At 47.5% G+C, this 25699-nt stretch overlaps 1 protein-coding gene across 2 annotated transcripts in view; it reads left to right on the forward strand.

The window, feature by feature from the left end:
• The window catches only part of aarsd1 (alanyl-tRNA synthetase domain containing 1), a 110286-nt gene that overhangs the window by 54220 nt on the left and 30367 nt on the right, over window positions 1-25699 (forward strand). Inside the window, exon 1 of one of the 2 annotated variants that reach the window (XM_085966411.1) lies at window positions 18992-19170. The exons of the other annotated variant lie outside the window; for it this stretch is intronic. Within the exon in view, the coding sequence (XP_085822537.1) occupies window positions 19132-19170 (39 nt within the window). The 5' untranslated portion in view covers window positions 18992-19131. Of the gene's footprint in view, window positions 1-18991; window positions 19171-25699 lie in introns of those variants that run through there. 2 annotated transcript variants of the gene reach the window in all.

A 25699-nucleotide genomic window follows, 5' to 3' on the forward strand; every position in this document is an offset into this window, starting at 1 on the left:
CAGCGATTACTTAGTGATTACAAGGACCGCATAGCCCCCAAAGTAGGGGCCTCCAAAGGGCGGCGGAGACGGAGTATATTAGGGGAAGTGGGGGGCTTGTTTGGAAGTGCCAACTCGGTCCTAAATTCATGGCAAGTCACAGGCCTGAATAGCTATGCCTCCTGGGTGGCGCAGGAAAGCGCCAAGGGCCTGCAGTTCACAGCTCAGGGAACGGAGTATGCGCTTATGGCAGTAGAAGTGCTTGGAACCGGGTTACAGAGAGGTATAGGGGACCTAGGGAAAGCCGTAATAAAGGCAACTGATTTACAGTCCAAGGGCCGAGCATGTGACATGCTGGCTCGGGACTTGATTGACAGTGTTGAATCAGACATTGAAGACATCAGAAATAACAACAGAAAATGCTGGAAAAACTCAGCAAGTCAGGCAACATCCGTGGAGAGAAATTTGAGTTGACGTTTCGGGTTTGACCCTTCTTCAAAATTTTTGAAGTTTTGAAGTTTTGAAGAAGGGTCAAACCCGAAACGTCAACTCAAATTTCTCTCCACGGATGTTGCCTGACTTGCTGAGTTTTTCCAGCATTTTCTGTTGTTATTTCGGATTTTGCTATCATTGAAGACATCAGGTTTGGGACGGTGCCCCGGCATGTGCAGAAGGAAGTCAGCAGTCTCAATCTGATTAACTGGGTGGAAGATAGACAGGAGCTCTTGGTAATCTGACCAGCAGGCGGGGGACTGCAGATGCATTTAGATTTCTAATGATGATGCCACAGGGGCACAAGAATGGGACATAGCAGGGAGGATGTAAAGTAGAGTCTCTGGGAGTGGTCAGAGGCAAATCGGTGTATCGGGTGGGTACCCGCGGATACGTAGCACCTGGCAAGAATGGCACCCTCCTTATGACCACGGATGAGTGCTGTACTGAATCAGAGCACTACATAGTGTGTACCTGTAACACCCTGAAACCGATAGATGAGGGCTCAGCAGTGGTGGTGATGGTAGAGCCTTTGGAAGGAGCCTTTAGGGCAATTCAGGCATCTCCGACTCAGTGGTGTTTTCTGACCGACGAGAAGAACTACCTCTACGGAGGATTGGTATGTGCAAATAATCATACGTTTTGCCTTCAAGTTTCAGACTCTCTCACCTTGGGAGATTTCCATCTCCCAGGCAGAATCCTCGCTGGCCTGGTCTTCAGCCCATGGTGGGATGACGAGTTGAGCGTGGATGATACACCAGGGAGAGCTGCTAGGGTGGCGGTGGAACAGACCTTGAAAACCACAATGGAATACATTGCACGGAGTAAACAGGCCCTCACGGAGAAGAGTGGAGGCGGACTTGACCAAAAGAACGGCTAGAAGGCTGGGAGCTAAAAGGCAGGGACCTTCAGCCATAGGCCTAGGCCAAAGACAGCCTGACTGGTGGGACATAGGTAGCATGGCAGCCGCCATCGTCTCCATGCTCGTCCTTATCATCAGTATATTCATCTGTTGCTATCTAAAATGGATGATATCCCAAGCGGTGCAAGTGGTGAAGATGTCAAATAGGGGATACGCCCCAGTGTCAGTAGCCAGGGTGCTACTCTCAGAGACTGGGGAAAAGTGGGATGCATATGCTATATAAATCTGGCCGACTGGGTCCCAAGCACAGCCAATGTCACTAGGACATCGGTGAGGCTGTAAGAGGACCATATAATTTATGGATTTGACACTTGCGGGAGTCCAGTTGGATCCCTGGACAATCCAGCAGGTAGAGAATTCAGGGATTTAGGTGCGTCCTATCTGGATCAGACGAGGTCTGACCAGCGGCCAACAGGAGGGACTGATAGGGTAACCTGTAGGTTTGGATAACCTTTAAATGTGTATTATAGTTGCGTTAGAAGCTTAAAATGAAACTGTAACTGCAAGGTATGATGGGAAGCTTGACCAAAATCAGACCAAAGCGTAGTGTCAGCATTTAACAGTAGCAGTAGTTGTAATAAAGTTTCTCCATGAAACCTTGAATCAGGAACAATGAACAAAGATAATGGTAACTGGAGACTGGATAAGATAAACGAAACTGCAGAAAGGCAGATGTAAGGACCTTGGGTCCGGGACAGTTGAGATAGCGGGAAGCATCTGCCAAAGCCTATGTGACAAGTAATTAACAGTTGAACTATTATCGGTAGCAGGTTGCGACAACCATTGTAAATTTGAGAGACTTCGGTACGCTGAAGACTCTCCCCTGCATGCTTGTAATAAAGTTTCTCTCATATCACAGCCTACCCGTGACTCCGAGTGGTTTCTTCCACGACAAATCGGGCTCCCACAGTGCAATTGGGAGCCTGATTTAAAGGTTGCTGTTGCTGTGCGGGCTGCCCAGAAGTTGGGAAACCCGGCAGTGCAAGGGAGGCAGGAGCTGCCGGCTCCACAAGGCAAGTGCCTTACACAGCATTCCTTGTGGGCCAAGGGGAGCAGGAGTGCTTCCCCCCAGCACCCGCCCCCCCCACCCCCCCGGAAGTCAAGGAAGACTTTGGCCTCTCCCTGCCGATCATGGCCTCTCTCTCCCCCTTGCCGCGATCACCGACCTCCCCCCGCCCACACAAGCCCCGATGGCTTCTCTCTCAGTGCCACGATCGCGGCCCGCCTTCCCCCTCCCCCGAGTTGTTACGTCCGTGTAATAATAAGAAAAGGACTGCAGAGAACGATACAACAGGTGTTTACTCAACGTGGTTCAAACTGCAACTGAAACAACAGATTACTACTCAGGGCTATATACAGGTGTGGTCACTGCCGGTACTACAGTATACATGAGCTGTAGAAAGTAGTTCCCCCCTTAAAGGTACATACATTACAATTCCTTCCCTTTTAGATTAACAGTACCATAACACTCATTTAACAATTAAATATCAAACTAATTACAATTAACACTTTTAACATGCAACATTAGCTGAAAATAGTCTATTTATAAATTCAGTCTTTGGGGAGGCTTCCTGATCCTTTCTGGATAGTGCCTTTCCCGAGTGTCTTGCTCTTGGTGCGGAGGCGATTCTGGCCCCCTGTCGTCAGTTGGTTCATCAGCTTCCGATGCTACTGTTTCTGGGGTAGATGCTACCTGTACGTCGGGTTCATCACCAGGTACATATGGGCGAGGCATGGGGTTGACTTGTTCCTGTGACTCTAGGATCTGGTCAGCATGGCATCTCACGATGCTCTCCCCAACGTCCACTGTGTACATTAGTGGGCCCTGCCGTGTGCATATCGTTCCTGGCTGCCATTTTTCTGTTCAGTAGTCGCAGGCCAAGACTGGTTGCCCTACATTGAAGCTCCTTGTTGGCTTCTCATGGATGTGCTGGAATTGCTTACTCTCAACATCTCTTCGTACGTTTGGTCTGAGCAAATCCAGGCGAGATCTTAACCTTCGGTTAAAGAACATCATGGCTGGGGCCTGGTTGGTGACTGCATGTGTCGCATTCCGGTAGGCGAACAGGAAATTGTCCACCTTGTGCTGCAGCGGAATGTTGTCATTGTACATAGCCTTTATTGCCTTCTTAAAGGTTTGTACGAACCTCTCAGCCAATCCATTTGTGGCTGGATGATACGGGGCGGATGTGTAATGCCTTACCCCATTCTTTTTCAAGAACCTCCGGAACTCTTCGGACACAAACTGTGGTCCGTTGTCGGAGCAAATCTGTTCTGGCAAGCCATTCCTGGCAAAAATGGTCCATAGGGCTGCAATAGTTTTCTCCGTGGTGGTGGAGGGCATTTTGATGACCTCAGGCCATTTCGAGTGCGCGTCCACAGCTATTAAAATCATTGAGTCCATGAATGGACCAGCAAAATCAATATGCACCCGTTGCCATGGAGATGAGGGCCACTCCCATGGGTGTAGAGGGGCCTGTGGTGGTGCATTTTGGACTTTCTGGCATCCTGAGCAGCTCTTGGTCAGGTCCTCGATTTGTTTATCGATTCCCGGCCACCACACATAAGCCCTGGCTAGACTTTTCATTTTTACCCCTCCCAGATGACCCTCATGAAGCTCATTGAGCACTCTCTCCCTTAACTTGGGTGGAATTACCACTCGAGATCCACACATCAAGGTCCCCCGGCACACTGATAGCTGTTCTCTCCATGTCGAGAATGCTGGCAACAGTGAGTCGCCATATGCTGGCCATCCCTTCACCGTCAAATCATATACCCGAGACAGTGTCGGGTCATTTCGGGTTTCCTTTTCGATACAAGCGTTAGTTACCGGTAGGTATTCAACTATAGTCGAATGGAATATTTCGACAGGATCCACTGCTGGTGCTTCCTCCGCAGTAGGCAGTGGCAGGCGTGATAGCCCATCAGCATTTCCATGCTGTTTCGTGCCCTTATATTCAATCTCATAGTGGTGTGCCCCTAGAAAAAGTGACCATCTTTGTAGCCGTTGCGCAGTCATCACCAGAACGCCCTTCTTCGGATTAAAAATGGAGACAAGAGGCTGGTGATCAGTCAGCAAGGTGAATTTCTGCCCGTGCAGATAGTGATTGAACTTTTTCACTCCCCACACTAGGCTGAGTGCTTCCCTGTCAATCTGGGCGTAGTTACGCTTGGCTGAGGTTAGTGATCATGACGCAAAGGCTATTGGCCTCTCTGAGCCATCCGAGAATTTGTGCGACAGCACCGCTCCAATGCCGTAGGGTGACGCATCACAAGCCAACCGAATTGGTAATGCTGGGTTGTAATGGGCCAATACCTCTTTCGATGTGATTAGTGTTTTGCTCTTCTGGAAAGCTTGTCTACATTCATCATTCCACTTCCATGGCACCCCAGTTTGCAGTAGGGTGTTCAGTGGGTGTAGTATTGTCGACAAATTTGGCAAGAACTGATGGTAGTAGTTTACCAGCCCGAGGAACGACCTCAGTTGTGACACATTTTCCGGTGCTGGAGCCTTGACTACTGCCTCAATCTTCTCTGGGGACTTATGTAACCCCTCTTTATCAACAACGTGGCCACAATACGAGATCTGTTTTCTAAAAAACTCGCATTTGGGGCGGTTAGCTCGGAGCCCATATTCCTGCAATCTAGTGAGCACCTGCTCCAGGTTGGCAAGGTGATCACTGCCATTTTCGCCCGTGACCAGGATGTCGTCCAAATAACACTGGGTCCCTGGGATCCCTTGCAGGACTTGTTCCATTGCCCTCTGCCAAATAGCCGGAGCTGATGCTACCCCGAATACCAGCCGGTTGTATTAGTAGAGACCTTTATGGGTGTTGATTGTGAGGTATTTTTTTGATGCTTCTTCTACCTCCATTTGCAGATACACCTGGGCCAGATCAATCTTAGTGAAGCGTTTCCCTTCAGATAGCGAGGCGAAAATATCTTCAATCCGCGGAAGTGGATATTGTATGGTGTGAAGGATCGGGTTCACTGTTACCTTAAAGTCCCCACAGATGCGAACCTTCCTTGGTTCCCCAGGCGTGCTGCTCAACGACTTTTTCATCACAGGGACGATGGGTGTAGCCCACTCGCTCCAGTCTACCTTGGACAGTACACCTGAATGTTCCAGACTCTCCAGCTCTGCTTCGACGGCTGGGCGGATCGCATAAGGTCTGGCCTTAAAAAATTTTGGACTTGCGTTTTCTTCAATTTTAATCGTCGCTGTCATGCCTTTTAGTGTTCCAAGTCCTTGCTGGAACACTTCTTTCGCGTCAGTTAGGATCTTTGACAGTCGCCCAGGTGTGACGTCGTCATCCTTTTTGTCAGCCACAGTCAGTGCCTGTATGGAATGCCAATCCAGTTGTATTTTCCGGATCCATTCACGTCCCAGTAATGGTGGTCCTCCATCTTGCAATACATACAGGTCTAGTTTTGGTGTTTCCTTACCGTTGTATATAACGGTCACCCTTATTTTTCCTTTGGGGTAGACTTTTTGCCCCGTGTACGTCTTCAAAATAATTTTTGTGTCTCTCAAGGGTATGTGTGAGAATGGCCGCTCGTGGTCCCGTCGGTTTATGACTGTTAGGGCTGATCCTGTGTCCAATTCCATCTTTACCTGGACTCCTGCTATCTTGAGAGTGACCCAAATGGTTCGGTGATCCTCTGTTGTGATCACATTATGTAGTTTCAAACAACGCAGTTCCCTGCTTTCGGAGTCGTTATCACTCTTTTGTTCGTCTGAACTATTCTCCGTTATCTTATGTACCTTCTTGTACTTTCCTTTGGTCGGTTTCTTATTGCTGGTTTTCTTTCCCGACCTGCAGACTCGTGCTATGTGTCCTACTTTTCCACACTGTCTGCACACTTTGTCTTTGAACCAGCAATCATTCTGGTCGTGTGTTGTTCTGCCGCAGCGATAGCACTTCTCTGTTCCATATTACATTTCGTTTGTGCCATATTCTTGCGGTCTCTGTTGTATCTCTGCAGCGCCCCGTGCTGCTGCTTCATATGATATCGCAATGCTGAAAGCCTTTTCCAGCGTAAGGTCCTTTTCAGATAAAAGCCGTTTCTGGGTTCCTTCACTTTGAAGCCCACACACAAACTTGTCCCTTAAAGTATCTGCTAGTCCCGTTCCAAACTGGCAGTGTTTCGATAGCTTGCGCAGTTCCGTTAAATACTCAGCACTACTTTCATCTTTATGCTGGTTCCTTTTGTGAAACTTAAATCTTTCTGCTATCAGCAGCGGTGTGGGGTTTAAGTGGTCCTGTAGGATTGACACTATGTTTTCAATATCCTTTTCTACTGGCTTCTCTGGGGTTACTAGGTTTCGTAGTAAGCCATACGTTTCTGCACCCATTGAATTCAACAATACCAGCGCTTTCTTGTCATCTGGCACTTCATTCGCCTTGCAGTATACTTCTGTGCATTCGACATATGTCGTCCAATCTTCGACTTCATTGTCGAACGCTGTGATACTGCCACTCTTCGGCATTTTTGGGTGTGGTTAGACTGGCTTAAAATGGCATCTCCCACGCTTTCCTTTCTTCCCCGCTGCGGCTTAAAATGGCGTCTCCCGCGCTGCTGCCAACGCCGCTCTCAGCGGTCCTCGTGGCAAATGGCGACGCCCTGTGGGTTTCGTGCGCTGCTCCTGCGCTGCTGCCAACGCCGCTCTCTGCGGTCCTCATGGCAATGGCAGCGCCTTGCATTTTCCTGTGCGCCTCTCTCCCCCGTTGGCGCTGCTCAGCCCTTGACCACCAGCTGCGCTCTGCTCTCTCTCGCCTCTCTCCCCCGTTGACACCGCTCGGTCCTGAACACCGGCTGCGCCCTGTGCGCTCTGCCCTCTCTCTCTCCCCCGTCGACGCTGCTCGGCCTTTTTCTGTGCCGCTCGTTTGGGCTCTAGCCCGTCACTGTCATGGAAGGGTCTGCGCAGTACCTGTTGCCAGCCCGTTTCGCTGGACCACCGTGACTGGAAAGCCAAGCCTGGCTCTCAACAGCCTCCCCTGCGATGCTCAAATCTCCGCTGGATGACTGGGCGGTTGCCCGTGGTCGATGCCCGTGCTTCTGGACTCGACCTTCTTCCACTGTTCTCCAGGAGCGAATCCCTGGGAGGTGATGCAGAGTTGCAGGTAGGTTTGAACTTGCTCGTCGCCACTGTTATGTCCGTGTAATAATAAGAAAAGGACTGCAGAGAACGGTACAACAGGTGTTTACTCAATGTGGTTCAAACTGCAACTGAAACAACAGATTACTACTCAGCGTTATATACAGGTGTGGTCACTGCCGGTACTACAGTATACATGAGCTGTAGAAAGTAGTTCCCCCCTTAAAGGTACATACATTACACCAGTTGCCGGGGACTGTCCCCAAGAGTCCCCGACTATGGCCTCCTGATGCTGGTTTTCACACCCGACTGCCAGGCAGGCTGTCAATTTGGCCGGTTGCTGGGCAGGAAATGGAAGTAAAAAATGATATTTAGGTCCTGCCATTAAATTCAGCAGGACCTCCGTGTCCCAGGCCTTGCTGGGTTCCTCACCCGTTTATGGCCTCCCCCACACCCTCCGCATAAATATCGGGGCCATTGTTTGTTTTCTAAGTGATTTTTTTAAAATTTGGCTTATGGGATCTGGATGTCGCTGGCAAGGCTAGCATTTATTGCCCATCCCTAGTTGCCCTCGAGAAGCTGGTGGTGAGTCACCTTGAACCGCTGCAGTCCGTGTGGTGAAGGTACTCCCACAGTGCTGTTAGGTAGTGACTTCCAGGATTTTGACCCAGTGACGATGAAGGATCGGTGATATACTTCTAAGTCAGGATGGTGTGTGACTTGGAGGGGAACTTGCAGGTGGTGGTGTTCCCATGCGCCTGCTGCCCTTGTCCTTCTAGGTGGAAGAGGTCACAGGTTTGGGAGGTGCTGCTGAAGAAGCCTTGGCGAGTTGCTGCAGTGCATCTTGTAGATGGTACACACTGCAGCCACGGTATGCCAGTGGTGGAGGGAGTGAATGTTTAAGATGGTGGATGGGGTGCCAATCAAAGGGGCTGCTTTGTCCTGGATGGTGTCGAGCTTCTTGAGTGTTGTTGGAGCTGCACTCATCCAGGCAAGTGGAGAGTATTCCATCACACTCCTGACTTGTGCCTTGTAGATGGCGGAAAGGCTTTGGGGAGTCAGGAGGTGAGACACTCACCGCAGAATACCTAGCCTCTTGTTGCCACAGTATTTATGTGGCTGGTCCAGTTAAGTTTCTGGTCAATGGTGACGCCCAGGATGTTGATGGTGGGGGATTCGGCGATGGTAATGCCGTTGAATGTCAAGGGGAGGTGGTTAGACTCTCGCTTGTTGGGCATAGTCATTGTAAGGCACTTCTGTGGCGTGAATGTTACCTGCCACTTAACAGCCCAAGCCTGAACGTCATCCAGGTCTTGTTGCATGCGGGCATGGACTGCTTAAGGACTTAAGGTCCTCAAATGGGCAGAAGGCGGACATCCATTCTATGTTGCTTGTATCTACACACAAAGCAAGACTGTGGATTTTACTGCTCAGCCAAAGGACCAAAAATCTCTCCAAACTCTTATGTGTTTAAACATATATATAATTTAAAAAAGAAAAAGGAAAGACTTGCAGTTATACAGTGCCTTTGCATAACCTCAGGACATCCCAAAGCGCTTTACACCCAATTACATACTTTTTGAACTGTAATGTAGGAAATGCGGTAACCAAACTGCGCACAGCAAGCTCCCACAAACAGCAATGTGATAATAACCAGATCATCTGTTTTAGTGATATTGGTGGATGGATAAATATTGGCCAGGACAGCGGGGGGAACTCCCCAGCTCCTCTTCTAAGTAGTGCCCTGAGATTGTTTACGTCCACCTAAGAGAGAGCAGACTGGACCTCGGTTTAATGTCTCATCTGAAAGACAGCACCTCTGAGGTGTCAGCCTAGATTTTGTGCTCAAGTCTCTGGAGAGAGACTTGAGCCCACAACCTTCTGACTCAGAGGCGAGAGTGCTACTACTGAACCACGATTGACACTTAAACAATACAGTTTTGTGTTTGTGTTAAAAACTGCATAATTCACATCGCAGTCATAACAGGCTTAAGGAGATAGTTAGCTTCTCATGCTGATTTCCATTGTGTAGACAGTTTACCCTTTTAGTAATGTTAGTAGATTCAGTGTCCAGTCAATATGGAATAGCAAACAAAACAAATGGAATGCTTAATTATATAATTAAATCAGTATCGTGCAAGTCAGAGGACACTGCAACTGTACGGTGCCTTGGTTAGAGCACACTGAAAGGAAAAATAGCAGCCCTTTAAGGGCAGGCAGCAGCTATGCAAGGGATGTTGGCTGACTTTAAAATGTTGCCGTTTTTCTTTTCGGTCCATTAGGCACAAAGGCCCCTTTCAAAACTTGGCCACTGGAGGCCAAGCAAATAAGGGACATAAACTCATCAGAACTGGAAAAAGCTGGAGATGTAACAGATACAGCAGGCGCAGAGACGAGGGGGGGGGGGGGGGTTTAGGAGGGGAGGAAGGAATTGAAAGAACATCCTGTACTTTTGTAAGAGGCAGAAAAGATAAAATGTTGCAAATGGGAATGGCAAAAATCATACAGCATGAAAAATGGGGGCAGGGATAATTATCTGAAATTGTTGAACTTGATATTGAGTCCGGAAGGCTGTAAAGTGCCTAATCGAAAGATGAGGTGCTGTTCCTCGAGCTTGCGTTGAGCTTCATTGGAACAATGTAATAGGCCGAGGACAGAAGGATCAGAGCGGGAGTGAAGTGGTGAATTAAAGTGACAGCGACCGGAAGCTCAGGGTTACCCTTACGGACTGAACGGAGGTGTTCCGCAAAGTGGTTGCCCAATCTGCGTTTGGTCTCCCCAGCTTTTTCCAGTTCTGATGAAGGGTCTCAGACCTGAAACGTTAACTCTGTTTCTCTCTCCACGGATGCTGCCTGGCCTGCTGAGTATTTCCAGCATTTTCTGTTATTTCAGATTTCCAGCATCCGCAGTATTTTGCTATCGACATAAACTCTGGTTGGCCCTATTGCAAGGAGAGGCCCCCCTCCCCCTCCCCCTCTCCCCCCCCCCCCCTCGCCTCCATTAGAAAAAAATAACTTTCCCCATCTGACCCCTCCATCAATGCCCATTGTTAACAGGTGTCTGAAGTGCTGCTCAGGCGCTCCAGTTATAGCACGGGGAGGACTCCAAATTTAAATACAACTCTCAGTTGTATTTGTTTCTCATACGCATAAGAGAGTTGTGTTCCATAGATTGAAACACAGTGACCCTATTGGTGAAGCAACGTCCACATGCCCGATATGAGACTCCCAAAGCAAGCGCTCTACTCGGAGCTCCGACACAGCAAGAGCGCCCCAGGAGGGCAGAGGAAACACTTCAAGGACACCCTCAAAGCCTCCTTGAAAAAGTGCAACATTCCCACTGACACCTGGGAATCCCTGGCCCAAGACCGCACAAAGTGGAGGAGAAGCATCCGGGAAGGCACCGAACACCTCGAGTCTCTTCGCCGGGAGCAAGCGGAAGCCAAGCGCAAACAGCGGAAGGAGCACACGTCAACCCAAGCACCCCACCCGCCCCTTCAACCACCATCTGCCCCACCTGTGACAGAGACTGTAGGTCCCGCATTGGACTCATCTGTCACCTGAGAACTCATTTCTAGTGTGGAAGCAAGTCATCCTCGGTTCCGAGGGACTGCCTAAGAAGAGAAGACACCAATAAACATGTTAAAAAGTTTGTACTGAAAATTGTGTTATGTAGCAAGTCCAGAATAAATTATGGAATTAAACTTATAACTTTGCAGTTGGTTATGCCCTCTGGAGTTATCAGCATAGCAGCTCCCCTCTTCATCCATGGGGTTGGTGCCATTGCTAGAAATCTCAAATAAAAACAGAAAATTCTGGGAGTAGACAGCATGTCCCTCAGCATCTGGAAAAAAACAGTTTAATATTTCAGTTGGTGACTCCACATCACTCTTTCCATAAGGTCTGATGAAGACATTTATGATCAAAAACTGAGACTGATCACAAATTAATTTAAAAAGCTACATATTCACTGGCTAATTGCTCAGGACCCAGTTCATTTCCGTATGCTTGCAAGCAGAGTACCAAGACAGCGCCAAATCAAAGATGTGCGGGTTAGGTTGATTGGCTATGATAAATTGACCCTTAGTGTTAGGGGGATTAAATACGTGGGGTTACGGGGATAGGGTGGGATATGTGTTGGTGTAGGGGTTACAGGGATCGGGTGGGATATGTGTCGGTGCAGGCTCGATGGGCCGAAATGGCCTCTATCTGCACTGTGGGGTTTCTGTGATTCTGTGAATTGTGTGGCACCGTGCATTCTAGGAATTGTAGCTCCTGGGAACTGTTGCTGAGAGCCAGCACTAAAAATGGAGAGTAATAGGAGTCCGTGATCTCAGGTCAGTGGGAGTCAGGCTTATCTGACTGCTGCCATGATACAAATTAAGGCGAACATTGATAAGGGGCCTCGCCCCATCCCATCTTATCTCTGAAAATGTCGAGTCCCACATCTCCTCTTACACATTTTGGTCTTCAGACTCTGGCCTTCTGTGCATCCACCCTTCCTTTTCTTCATAACTGTTAGCAGAGCTGTTGGCTGCCTCAACCTGACTCTTTGCAACTCCCTTCCTAAACCTATCTCTCCACCCCCCTCTCTTCTTTTAAGGCTCTATTTAAAACTCACATCTTTGACCAAACTTTTGGTTACTCCTCTTAACATCTGTTCTGACGAAAGGTCATCGACCTGAAATGTTAACTGTTTCTCTCTCCACAGATGCTGCCTAACCTGCTGCTGAGTATTTCCAGCATTTTCTGTTTTTAGTTCAGATTTCCAGCATGCACAATATTTTGCTTTCCTCTTACCATCTCCTTATTTGGCTCTGTGACCATTTTTGTCAGATGATGTTTTTGTGAAGCACCTTGGGATGTTTTTCTCCATTAAAGGTACTAGTTGTTGTTCAAATGTATTGTGTCTGTGTGTTGATAGAGACACTGAAGACAGGAGTTGGTTTCATAGGTGTTTACTAAACAAAGTCTGGTACAACACAACATACAGGCTTATATAGCCCGAGTGGCCATTACCGGCATTACAGTACACCTGGGGCTCTTAAAGGCACATACACTACAATTCCTCCCCTTTTAGCCAACCAGTACATAATATTTTAAGTAATTATTAATTACATGTTACAAGAAAAATAATCTACACATTGCTGCAGTTAATTAATTATAAGTCAGTCTCTCTGGAGGCTTCCTGACTCGGCCCGGATAACGCCTCGGTGGTGTAGTAGTTTCTGGTGGTGTAGTAGGTTCTTTTGGCAAGGCTGATTCGGCTTGCATGCCAGTGTCGGGTTCATCGGGTTCCAGTATCACTGGATCGGAGGTAGATATGGGTATCTCTACTTCATCGTTAGGCGTATAGAGTTGTGGTGTAGGTTGTCCCTTTTCGGATGACTCTATGATTTGGTCAGCATGGCGCCTTATTACGCTTTCTCCGATGTCCACGGTATACATCAGCAGTCCTAGTTGTGTGCAGATAGTTCCAGGCTGCCATTTCTCGGTACGGTAGTCCCGGGCCAAAACTTGTTGACCTATCTGGAAGGTTCTAGTTGGCCTTTCATTCATGCCTTGAAATTGCCGGTTCTCCACGTCCCTTCTGATGTTGGGCTTGATCAAATCCAGCTGGCATCTTAGGCTTCTATTGAAGAACATCATGGCGGGAGTTTGGTTTGTAACCATATGTGTTGCATTCCTGTATGCGAACAAGAAGTTATCCACCTTGTGCTGAAGTTTTATGTCTTCATTACCCATGGCCTTTATGGTCTTCTTGAAGGTCTGGACAAACCTTTCAGCCAATCTATTGGTGGTGGGATGGTATGGGGCGGACGTGTAGTGCTTAACCCCATTGTTTTTTAAGAACTTCCTGAATTCTGCGGACACAAATTGCGGTCCATTATCAGAACAGATCTGTTCTAGCAGCCCATTCCTGGCAAATATGGTCCTTAATACTGTGATGGTTTTTTCCGTGTTGGTGGAGGACATCTTTATTACCTCCGGCCACTTGGAGTGTGCATCAACTGCGATTAAGAACATTGAGTCCATAAATGGACCAGCAAAGTCGATGTGTACCCTTTGCCAGGGAGATGAGGGCCATTCCCATGGATGTAGAGGGGCTTGGGGTGGAGCGTTTTGGACCTTCTGGCATCCTAGGCAGCTCTTGGTCATTTCTTCGATGTCTCCATCGATACCTGGCCACCATACAAACGCCCTGGCTAGGTTCTTCATTTTCACTCCACCCAGATGCCCCTCATGAAGCTCCTTTAGAACTTTATCCTGGAGTTTGGGTGGAATCACCACTCTGGATCCACACATCAAGGTTCCTCGGCACACTGACAGCTGTTCTCTTCTTTGCGAGAATGCTGGCAGCAGTGGTTCGCCATGTGCTGGCCATCCCTTCACTGTTAAATCGTAGACTCGTGAGAGAGTCGGGTCATTTCTAGTTTCCCTTTCAATGGCAGAATTTGTTACTGGTAGACATTCGACTATGGTAGAGTGGAAAATCTCCACTGGGTCTACGGTAGGTGCTTCTTCTACCGTTGGCAACGGTAGGCGCGATAACCCGTCAGCATTCCCATGCTGTTTTGATCCTTTGTATTCTATGTTGTATTGGTGTGCCCCTAGGAAAAGGGACCACCTCTGTAGCCTTTACGCTGTCATAATGGGAACACCCTTTTTAGGGTTGAATATGGAGATGAGGGGTTGATGGTCAGTCAACAAGGTGAATTTTTGTCCGTGTAGGTAATGGTTGAATTTCTTCACTCCCCATACCAGGCTGAGTGCTTCCCTGTCGATTTGGGCATATTTACGCTCAGCTGAGTTCAATGAGCGTGACGCAAAAGCTATCGGCCATTCCGAGCCATCAGGGAATTTATGCGATAATACTGCTCCTACGCCGTAAGGGGATGCATCGCAGGCCAGTCTGATTGGCAGTGATGGGTTGTAATGAGCCAAAACTTCTTTGGACGTGATTAAGTCTTTGCATTTATGGAAGGCACGTTTACAGTCTTCGCTCCATTTCCAAATTACTCCTGTTTGTAGCAGTTCATTAAGAGGGTGTAGAAGAGTTGATAAGTTCGGTAAAAATTTATGATAGGTAATTTATTAATCCCAGGAACGACCTTAATTGTGAAACATTTTCATGTGCTGGGGCTTTTATGACCGCTTCAATTTTTTCAGGTGACTTATGCAACCCTTCCTTATTAATTATGTGGCCACAATATGATATTTAATTTTGGAAAAATTCGCACTTGGGGCGATTTGCTCATAGGCCCCGTTCTCTCAGCCTAGTGAGCACCTGCTCCAAATTGACAAGGTGCTCGTTGTCGTTTTCTCCTGTTACAAGGATGTCGTCTAGGTAGCATTGAGTCCCCGGAATCCCTTGGAGGACTTGCTCCATAGCTCTTTGCCAGATAGCTGGAGCGGATGCTACTCCGAAAACCAGTCGATTGTACTGGTACAGACCTTTGTGTGTATTTATCGTGAGATATTTTTTAGAGGCCTCTTCAACTTCCATCTGTAGATATGCCTGTGCCAAGTCAATTTTGGTGAAACGTTTCCCTCCGGATAGTGAGGCGAAAATATCTTCTATCCTCGGAAGAGGATACTGTACCATGTGAAGGACCGGGTTTACAGTCACCTTGAAGTCTCCACAGATGCGAATTTTTCTCTGTTCTTCAGATTTATCATTATTTAATGCTTTCTTCATGACTGGAACGATGGGTGTTGCCCACTCGCTCCAATCTATTTTGGATAATACGCCTGCCTTTTCCAAATTCTCCAGCTCTGCCTCGACTGCTGGATGAATTGCGTATGGCACCGGTCTTGCCTTAAAAAACTTGGGAATTGCTGCATCTTCCACTTTTATTGAGGCGGTGATGCCTTTCAAGGTTCCTAGTTTCTCTTGAAACACTTCTTTGGCGTTGGCCAAGATGTCTTTTAATCGTTCAGGTATGACGTCATCATCGTTTTTTTTCTTACTGGTCACCGTCAGTGCCTGAATGGAGTGCCAGTCTAAACGTATTTTCCTGATCCATTCACGTCCCAACAGCGGTGGACCACCATCTTGTAGAATGTATAAATACAACTTTTGTATTTCCTTGCCGTTGTATACAACAGGCACCCTTATTTTTCCTTTGTGGTATACTTTCTGCCCCGTATATGTTTTCAAGATAATGGATGTGTCTTTTAAAGGTATATGCGGAACTAGCCGCTCGTAATCCCGTCGATTTATGACGGTCAGAGCTGATCCTGTATCTAGTTCCATTTTAACTGGGGACCCTGCTATCGTGAGGGTAACCCAAATGGTCTGGTAATCATCTTTGGCAATTACATTATGTAATTTGAGACAGCTTAGTCTCTTGTTTTCGGAGTCGCTATCGCTCTTCTTGTCTTCGGAGCTACTGTCCGTCATCATTTGTACCTTTCTGTACTTTTCTTTATTGATTTTTTTTTTTCTGTCTGTGGATTTTTTTTGTCCAGATCGGCATACCCGTGCAATGTGTCCAATCTTTCCGCATTGCCTGCATGCTTTGTCCTTGAACCAGCAGTCCCTCTGGTCATGGGTGGATCTGCCGCAGTGATAACATCTCTCGAAACCCTGTATCATTTCATGGGTGCCGAAGTCCTGTGTCTTTTGTTGTATCTCTGCAGCTCCTCTTGCGGCTGCTTCGTATGATACAGCCATACTGAAAGCCTTGTCCAGTGTTAAATCTTTTTCAGAAAGCAGCCTTTTCTGTGTTCCTTCACTTAAGAGACCGCAGACGAATTTGTCTCGAAGATAATCTGCTAGTCCTGCCCCGAATTGGCAGTGTTTTGATAGCTTTCTTAATTCGGTGAGGTAATCAGCGTTACTTTCATTCTTGTGTTGATTTCTCTTGAAGAATTTGAATCGTTCCGCTATCAGCAGCGGTGTTGGGTTTAAGTGCTCCTGTAGGGTATCAACAATTTCTTTAAAATTCTTGTCCTTCGGTTTGGCTGGAGTGATTAAATTTTGTAACAGCCCGTATATCTTTGCGCCCATTAGATTTAGCAGTACTGAAGCTTTTTTTTCATCTTCTATTCCATTTGCGGTGCAATATACCTCCACTCTTTCCACATATGTGGTCCAATCCTCTATCTCGTTATCAAAAGCATCAATATTGCCAGACTTAGGCATCCTAGAAATAAAATGGCACTTCCCGCGCTTTTCTTTCTTTTCTGCAGAAAAGATATGGCGCTTCCCCGCCGCTGCTACCGATGACAACGCTGTTTCCCGCAGTTTCCGTTCTTTTTATTTATTTATTTACAGTTGGAGACTCGTTCCCGCTGGACTTTCTCTCTAGGTCTGAACGCCGACCTGCTTGCAGCGCCGGCTGTCTCCCGAGTGCTCCCTCCCCGTCTGTTACTGCTTGCCTCCGCTTTCGCTGCTTGGCCTAGCTGTAGAGCCAGCCGCTGGAGCCGCAGCCCGACGCCCAGGAAGGATTATTGCAGTACCTGCCACCAGCTTGGCTAGCTGGTGAAACCACAGCTTTTTCTTTTTCTTGATTTTTCTTCAACTTTGGATGCCAGAGGAATCGATGTCCTTGAGGTGCTGCCGAATTGCAGGTAAGTCCGTTTCCAATTTGTCACCACTGTTGTGTCTGTGTGTTGATAGAGACACTGAAGACAGGAGTTGGTTTCATAGGTGTTTACTAAACAAAGTCTGGAGGGGAACTAACTGATACAACACAATATACAGGCTTATATAGCCCGAGTGGCCATTACCGGCATTACAGTACACCTGGGGCTCTTAAAGGCACATACACTACAAAATGCCTTCGTTTTTTTTTGTTAAAATTGCTATATAAATACAAGTTGTTATTGTTTATATTTCTAAGAGGGAAAAATTGTTATTTTTAAGAATATGCAATGGTGAGGAATTGCAATGAAAGCTGTGTCTGAGAATATTTTTCCCTGAATTGTGGTTGAGCAGTTTTTTAGTGGAATATGATTGGGGTGAAAATTTAAAGGTTTTGCACAATATGATCAGTGAATAACAAAAGTACAGAATGAAAACATTAGAAAAGAAAAATATTTAAGCAATAAGGGAGACACTTAAGCAAAAAAAATGACGAATTCATTACATAAGAACATAAGAAATAGGAGCAGGAGTAGGCCAATCGGCCCCTCGAGCCTGCTCCGCCATTCAATAAGATCATGGCTGATCTGATCCTAACTGCCAATCCACTATCACAGAACCATCTCCTGCATCTAACAGAATTAGACACACGAAATAGGAGCAGGATCAGGCTACACGGCCCCTGGGCCCGCTCCGCTACCCACAGGGCCATGACCGATCCGAACCTAGACTCATGTCCAAATTCCTGCCCGCTCCCCGTAACCCTTAATTCCCTTTACTTCTAGGAAACTGTCTATTTCTGTTTTAAATTTATGTAATGATGTAGCTTCTACAGTTTTTTGGGGCAGCATATTCCATGGACCTACCACCCTCTGAGTGAAGTAGTTCCTCCTCATCTCAGTTTTGAAAGGGCAGCCCCTTATTCTAAGACTATGCCCCCCTAGTTCTAGTTTCACCCATCATCGGGAACATCTTCCCTGCATCCACCTGATCCAACCCCTTCACAATCTTATATGTTTCAATAAGATCGCCTCTCATTCTTCTGAACTCCAATGAGTAGAGTCCCAATCTACTCAACCTCTCCTCATATGTCCATCCCCTCATCCCCGGGATTAACCGAGTGAACCTTCTTTGTACTGACTCGAGAGCAAGTATGTCCTTTCTTAAGTATGGACACCAAAACTGTACGCAGTATTCCAGGTGCGGTCTCACCAATACCTTGTACAACTGAAGCAATACCTCCCTATTTTTATATTCTATCCCCCTAGCAATGAAAGCTAACATTCCATTGGCCTTCTTAATCACTTGCTGCACCTGCATACTAACCTTTTGAGTTTCGTGCACCAGGACCCCCAGATCCCTTTGTACTTCAGTACTTGCCAGTTTCTTGCCATTAAGATAATAACTTGCTCTACAATTTTTTCTGCCAAAGTGCATAACCTCACACTTTCCAGTATTGTATTCCATCTGCCAAATCTCTGCCCACTTACTTAGCCTGTCTATGTCCCCTTGAAGGTTTTTTATGTCCTCCTCACTCACTACTTTCCCCCCCCATCTTAGTATCATCTGCAAACTTTGATATGTTACACTCGGTCCCCTCCTCCAAATCGTTAATATAGATTGTAAAGAGTTGGGGACCCAGCACTGACCCCTGCAGAACACCACTAGTTACTGATTGCCAGTCTGAGAATGAACCATTTATCCCAACTCTCTGCCTTCTGTTAGATAGCCAATCCTCTATCCATGCCAGAATATTAAGCATTTCACAGATAATGTTTTTCCAGCAAGACATTTATGCATTTAATACTCCATTTATGAAATCATATTTGTTTTATAGTTATCCAGTTTAATGTAGCATAAAAGCAATTGTTAAAACACCACTTGCGCTGCCCTCGCTGAATGTTGCACCTCGGGGCTGGAGCGCGTTTGTCCCACGGGCCGCTCCGTACACTGATCTGCGCGTGCGCTGGGGGCCCGCTGCCGCGCGAAGGACGAAAGTGCCAATATTGGACATTTATATTGTTCACGTCTATCTTAACGCTTCGGCGCAATGGCGTTTCAGTGTCAGAAACAATGCTACATGAAGGAGGTAGGAATAAAGCAGCGAGGGCCAGCGCTGGGGAAGTCAATGAGCTGCAACCGTCAGAGACCAATTTCCTGCTGTTTGTTACCCGGGAGGGATCCGGAACCGCTCACTGGAAGAGGGTTTCACAGGGTCAGGCTGCCCTGTGCACAGCGACTGATGGGCACTTGCTGCAGTGGCTCAGGAACAATTCTTCACCTCCCCTCGCGCCCCCCCCGGGCTCTCCTCGGGCTCCCCACCCCCCTCTCGGGCTCCCCTCCCCCCCTCTCGGGCTCCGCACCCCTCCCCCCCCCCTCTCTGGCTCCCCTCCCCCCCCCACCCCCCTCTCTGGCTCCCCTCCCCCCCCCACCCCCCTCTCTGGCTCCCCTCCCCCCCCCACCCCCCTCTCTGGCTCCCCTCCCCCCCCCACCCCCCTCTCTGGCTCCCCTCCCCCCCCCACCCCCCTCTCTGGCTCCCCTCCCCCCCCACCCCCCTCTCTGGCTCCCCTCCCCCCCCCACCCCCCTCTCTGGCTCCCCTCCCCCCCCCACCCCCCTCTCTGGCTCCCCTCCCCCCCACCCCCCTCTCGGGCTCCCCTCCCCCCCCCCCTTCACCCCCCTCTCGGGCTCCCTCTCCCCTACCCCCCGGCTCCCTCTCCCCTCCTCGGCTGTGGCTCAGTGGGAAGCACTCTCGCCTGAGTCAAAGTTTTGGGTTCAGGTCCCCACTCCAGGGACTTGAGCACAAAAATCTAGGTTGACATCCAGTGCAGTACTGAGGGAGAGCTGCACTGTCAGAGGTGCCGTCTTTCACAGAATCACACAGAATCACAGAAACCCCACAGTGCAGATAGAGGCCATTTCGGCCCATCGAGCCTGCACCGACACATATCCCACCCGATCCCCGTAACCCCTACACCAACACATATCCCACCCTATCCCCGTAACCCCACGTATTTAATCCCCCTAACACTAAGGGTCAATTTATCATAGCCAATCAACCTAACCCGCACATCTTTGGACTGTGGGAGGAAACCGGAGCACCCGGAGGAAACCCACGCAAACACGGGGAGAATGTGCAAACTCCACACAGACAGTCACCCGAGGCCGGATTCGAACCCGGGTCCCTGGCGCTGTGAGGCAACAGTGCTAACCACTATGCCACCGTGCTGGATGAGACGTTTCGGATGAGACGTTAAACTGAGGCTCCGTAAAAGATCCCATGGCAGATTTCAAAGAAGCCTAGGTGTCCTGGCCAATATTTCTCCCTCAATCAGCATAACAGAAAGATTATCTGGCCATTATCACATTGCTGTTTGTGGGAGCTTGCTGATCTGCACTGTGGGGTTTCTGTGATTCTGTGATTCCAAGAGTGACTACACTTCAAAAAGTACTTCATTGTGTGTGGGATGTCCGGTGGTTGTGAAAGGCGCTATGTAAATACAAGTCTTTTTTCTCTTTCCCCCTCTTCACACTCTCCAAGGCTGGGATATGTTCCCACAGATGCCATGTTGTCATTTTTACTGATCTTGGTATTTATTTCCTTTTTTAAAAAATCTGAATTTAACTTCTCAAACTTCCATTGGTGAGATTGGAACTCGTGTTCTCTGGATTTACTAGTTCAGTAACAATGCCACCTTGTCAATGTAACCATTCTGCATTAGTTAGATTGAGAGTGTTGGTCAGCGATTTGTCTTACTGTGATTCTGCCCCCACCTGATGCTCTCTCATTCCTAGCAGGGGTCACTGGATAACGGTCAGGTGTAGGAAGCCTGGCTGATACCTTGTTTCTCCGTTCCTAGCTTAAGGGCACTGAGTCCAACAGATCAGAGTAAAAGTTTATTCGAAGATCCTATTTTCAATCTTCTGCACCGGTGAAACATAGCATATGTCTTTGCAAGTTAGAGCAGTTTTTGCAGTTGGTATACACATGAGTGCATTTTGTTTTGCTGGTGTTATAGAAAAAAAATCCCTTGCCAAGTACTATTCCCAGAGGGAGAGTGGTCAAGTGACTTGCTCTCAGGCCTGCACCAATGTTGCTTTAAGCCCGTTTCCAAGAAAGAGATGGAAATATAGGGCGGAGCGTAAAAGAGGACTTGGATGTTGAACTGTTTTTTTAACTTCCTTTTGCAAAAGTACCTAGTCTCCATGCAATTGGACCAGGTCATGAAGGCACTGTGGGGGACTGCACGCGCAGACCTCGGCGATGAGACTCCTTGTCGATAACTTTATAGAAACAAGTCGGCATATGTACAAAATGGGAAAATATACTTGCAATTGAAAATCGAACCTAATGGAACTCCAGTTTTAAAGTAAAGGGCAAATACTACAAATACAAAGCAGATCTGTCAGCGTCTATATTTCAATTTCAGTTTCAGTTTCAATTTTATCGGTCACATAGCTAAATACAAGAAGTGTAATCTAGTCAGTGAAATGCTTTTTTCTTGACGAGCCGAGAGCACCAAGCAGCAAGAACACTGAGCTGCCTGGTACGCACGGAGCTCGCAAGGACGGCAGCCATCTTCATCGGCGCCATCACAAAAAAACACATACCGAAATGGCCTCTATCTGCACTGTGGGGTTTCTGTGATATACACGCATACATACTTTAAATATAAATAAAGCAGACATAAAATAAATAAAAGACATAAAAAGACCACATAAAATGAACAAGCAATAATGTAAAAAAAGTAATTTCTACAGTAATTACATTGATATTTCTACCCAGGCTTCTAGAATAATCTCTGGTTACAGGGTGGCCGCACTGGGAGAGCATCGTGAGGAACTCACAACTTCTAATTAAATAAATTTAATTAATTAATAAAATTAAATAAATAAAGTGCCCCCTCAGTCTTTCTCGATGTTTCCATCTTGCTCTCTCTCGATGTTTCCTCTGTCTTTCTCGATGTTTCCTCTCAGTTTTTCTCGATGTTTCCCCTCGGTTTCTTCCACACACCTGGCCTGCACATTACCTCTGGCTGAGAAAAGATAGGTTAATGTTTCCGGTGAGGACCCTTCATCAGTGTTGAAATGTCTGACACTGCAGGCAATCCTCACAGAACATGATTATTTAACTAGTTACTACACACATACACGGGTATAACAAGCAATTAGGAAAGCAAATGGTATGTTGGCCTTTATTACAAGAGGATTTGAGTATAAGAGTAAAGATGTCTTACTGCAATTATATAGGGCCCTGGTGAGACCACACCTGGAGTATTGTGTACAGTTTTGGTCTCCTTACCTAAGGAAGGATATACTTGCCATAGAGGGAGTGCAATGAAGGCTCACCAGACTGGTTCCTGGGATGGGGGGATTGTCCTATGAAGAGAGATTGAGTAGACTCCAAATTCTCTGGAGTTTAGAAGAATGAGAGGTGATCCCATTGAAACATACAGAATTCTTACAGGGCTTGACAGGGTGGATGTAGGGAGAATGTTTCCCCTGGCTGGTGAGTCTAGAACCAGGGGTCACAGTCTCAGAATAAACGGTTGGCCATTTAGGACTGAGATGAGAAATTTCTTCACTCGGTGGGTGGTGAATCTTTGGAATTCTCTACCCCAGAGGGCTGTGGAGGCTCAGTTGTTGAGTACATTCAAGACAGAGAGCGATAGATTTTTGAATATTATGGGAATCGAGGGATATGGGGATAGTGTAGGAAAGTGGAGATGAGCTCGATGATCAGCCATGATCTTATTGAATTGTAGAGCAGGCTCGAGGGACCAAATGGCCATCTCCTGCTCCTATTTCTTATTGTCTTGCGTTAAATATTGCACAGCAACAGTATAAACACTATGTACAATTTAAACAGAATACAAGTTTAGCGTGGAAATAAGACACAAGTTGTTTTAGTTTGACGATCTCTTAACCGGCATCTGTTACTTGGGTGAAGCATTTTTATTAAAGAGAAGCTGAACATGGGCTTATGTATGGCCTAATGGGGAAAACTCCCAGTTAATTGGTCGCATCTAAGTGCTTATGAAAGAGAGAAATCATTCATCTAGTGCAGCTATCCCGGGTTATAGAGAGGCAGGAAATAATGGTAACTAGGTTTCATCCACTTGACCTCAAGCTGATAGTTCATTTAGGACGTCAGAGTTTGGAACATTAGTGAATGGCTGGGAGGAGTTGGAACAAACAAGATTATAATAAAAACAGAAAATGCTGGACATCCTCAGCAGCTCAGGCAGCATCTGTGGAGAGAGAAACCGAGTTAACGTCTCTGGTCCGTGTCCTTTCATCAGCCTGAAGCATTGGCCTGGATTTTGCGGTCGGTGGCCTACCTACGGAGTACATCGCTGGCGTCCGAAAGCGTGCGCACTTACCTGACAGGGACCCTCATTTGCGAACTTGCTGGCAGACGCTGTGTAGTAGAGGGCAGCGTCGTGGTCGAGGGGCGCAGCGTCTGCAGAAGCATACCTGGGATCACGTGGGCCGGTGCTCCAATCAGGAAACAAAAGCAACATGTATTTGGAGAATTGATCTTTGAAGCTTTCTCAGAGGAAAGAATAAAAGGAAATAAAACCAGGAAAAGAATAAATAAATCCAAGGCAAAGAGGAGGCAGGTTCCAGTAGTTTAATGGCACTTGGGAGAATCGGGGTGAGGTTCAGTTACATTAACACCTGCTACATTCCCAATTCTTTTAAAGAAACAAAAATCTAACAACATCCACCGTAAGTTATTCGATGATTCTGTGTGTATGCCTGCCAATTTGTGCTAATAGTCCACATTTTCTCTGCGTGCTGTCCCAAATGAAACACTTGGGCCGCGATTTCGCCAACCATGGCGAGTCCAGTGCGGCCGGAGTAGGTGGCGGCTTCAAACCCCGCTCCCATCTTCATCCCACCGCCTCCAAGTGATTTTGCCCTGATTGGGCTTGTTAAGTCCGGTCTGCGAGGTTCCCGGCCAATTAAAAGCAGGTCTGATGACGCGTCTGTGGTAAACCACTGTTGTTCACTTCACTGTTGTTCACTGTTGCCCATTGTTGTACCTGTCTGTGCATGCCTCAGCTGGCTCTGCCCCTGGCTCCACCCATATGCCCTGGTATAAAGGCGGCTGCTCTGCAGTTCCCCAGGCATTCAGGACCGGTCGACCACTAGAGGCATGCCTTCGTTCTTTAGCTAATAAAAGCCTGTTTGTTACTCTCTTAACTTCCAGTCTTTCTCAGTAATTGATAGCGCATCAGCGTCATCAGCCGGTTTCCTTAAAGGGGCCATGTTCACATTCGTTTTGACAGTTGTGCTGTCAGTGTTCTACAGCATTGAGGTGCTGCAAACACTGACGAGCACTGCACAGAGGTACACGGCTACACCCAGGGTCTCCCATGACTCCCTCCATATGCCAATGGGTAGAAGAGACTTCCCCAGGAGACCAGTGGAGCCTGGTTGCACATTGCACCGGAGGGCACAAGCAGGGATGTTGTCAGGATGACCTGGCTGCAGTGGCACAAACCTTTCAATGATCTCCGTAGAAACGTTACTGCAAAGCCTTCCCTACCCTACTCCTGCACATCTTTACTCACACCAACTTACCTTGCACCGCCACCCATCCCTCTCTATCTACGTTATCACTTCCCCATCTCATTAGCCATCCCTCACACTCGCCCTCATCCTTGTCCAATCATTCAAACTAACAACACACTAGGGTAGGCACTTGTGTGCTTTAGCCAATGTTCGTGTAAAGTGTGTTAATGTGTTGTCAAGCATTGAAATCTTTATTTTCAACACTCTGCCTTCTTGGACAGATTTGTGTGCACCTTTGGTAGTGTCTTAGTGAGTTCCAGTGAATGGTGAGACATAACTCTCTTTCCCCCCCCCCCCCACTCCCCCTTCAAATGGTGATGAGTGTGAAAGGACTGGCTTGGACATTGTAGGGATGTTTTATGGTGCTGGTGTGAGGTGATGCCAACCTGGCGCATCATGTGGCAGCCAGGGTGTACAACGTCAAGTGAAGTTAATCTGGCCATGGTGAGGCCATCCCTGGCCTCCTGGGCAGCAATGTGCTTTGGTGCTGATGTCCTGTGCAGCATCAGTCGATTGCATAGAAGGTTGGTGTTGTTGGTACTGCTGATGATGCTGGTGTTGGGGCTGATCGTCGTGGGATTCTGAGGACCAAGGTGAGATTTTTCCAAGGGCACCGATGCTGCTGGAATAGATGGCAGCTGAAGTTGAGATGACAGAAGCGATCTGTCAATGGTGAGAGAGGTTGCTCCAAGGAGGTGACAGTGGATAGAGAGTTTACTCCAAACACTTCCAAGCTGCATACAGCCCAAAAATGTCTTCCAAACCCTGAAGGCTCAAGCTTCTGACATTGGAAAGTAAACAGCTGTGAAATGGTAGCTTTTATACCACTTTTACAGCTGTCACCTATTCACAGCAATGGAGAGTCATAGAGAACCCGACACACTTACCTGACGTGATCCTCGAACGACGGGAACCTCGTGGAAAAGTTGGAAAAATGGCTAGAAGGTGGTTGATGCGCTATCAATTACTCATAAAAGACTGAGAGTTAGAAGAGTAACTAAAGGCTTTTATTAACAACAGAATGGAGGTCTGCCTCGAG

The sequence above is a fragment of the Somniosus microcephalus genome, chromosome 24, assembly GCF_052327205.1.
Source record: "Somniosus microcephalus isolate GS21.2 chromosome 24, FLI_Smic_1.0, whole genome shotgun sequence".
Classification (NCBI taxonomy): Eukaryota; Metazoa; Chordata; class Chondrichthyes; order Squaliformes; family Somniosidae; genus Somniosus; species Somniosus microcephalus.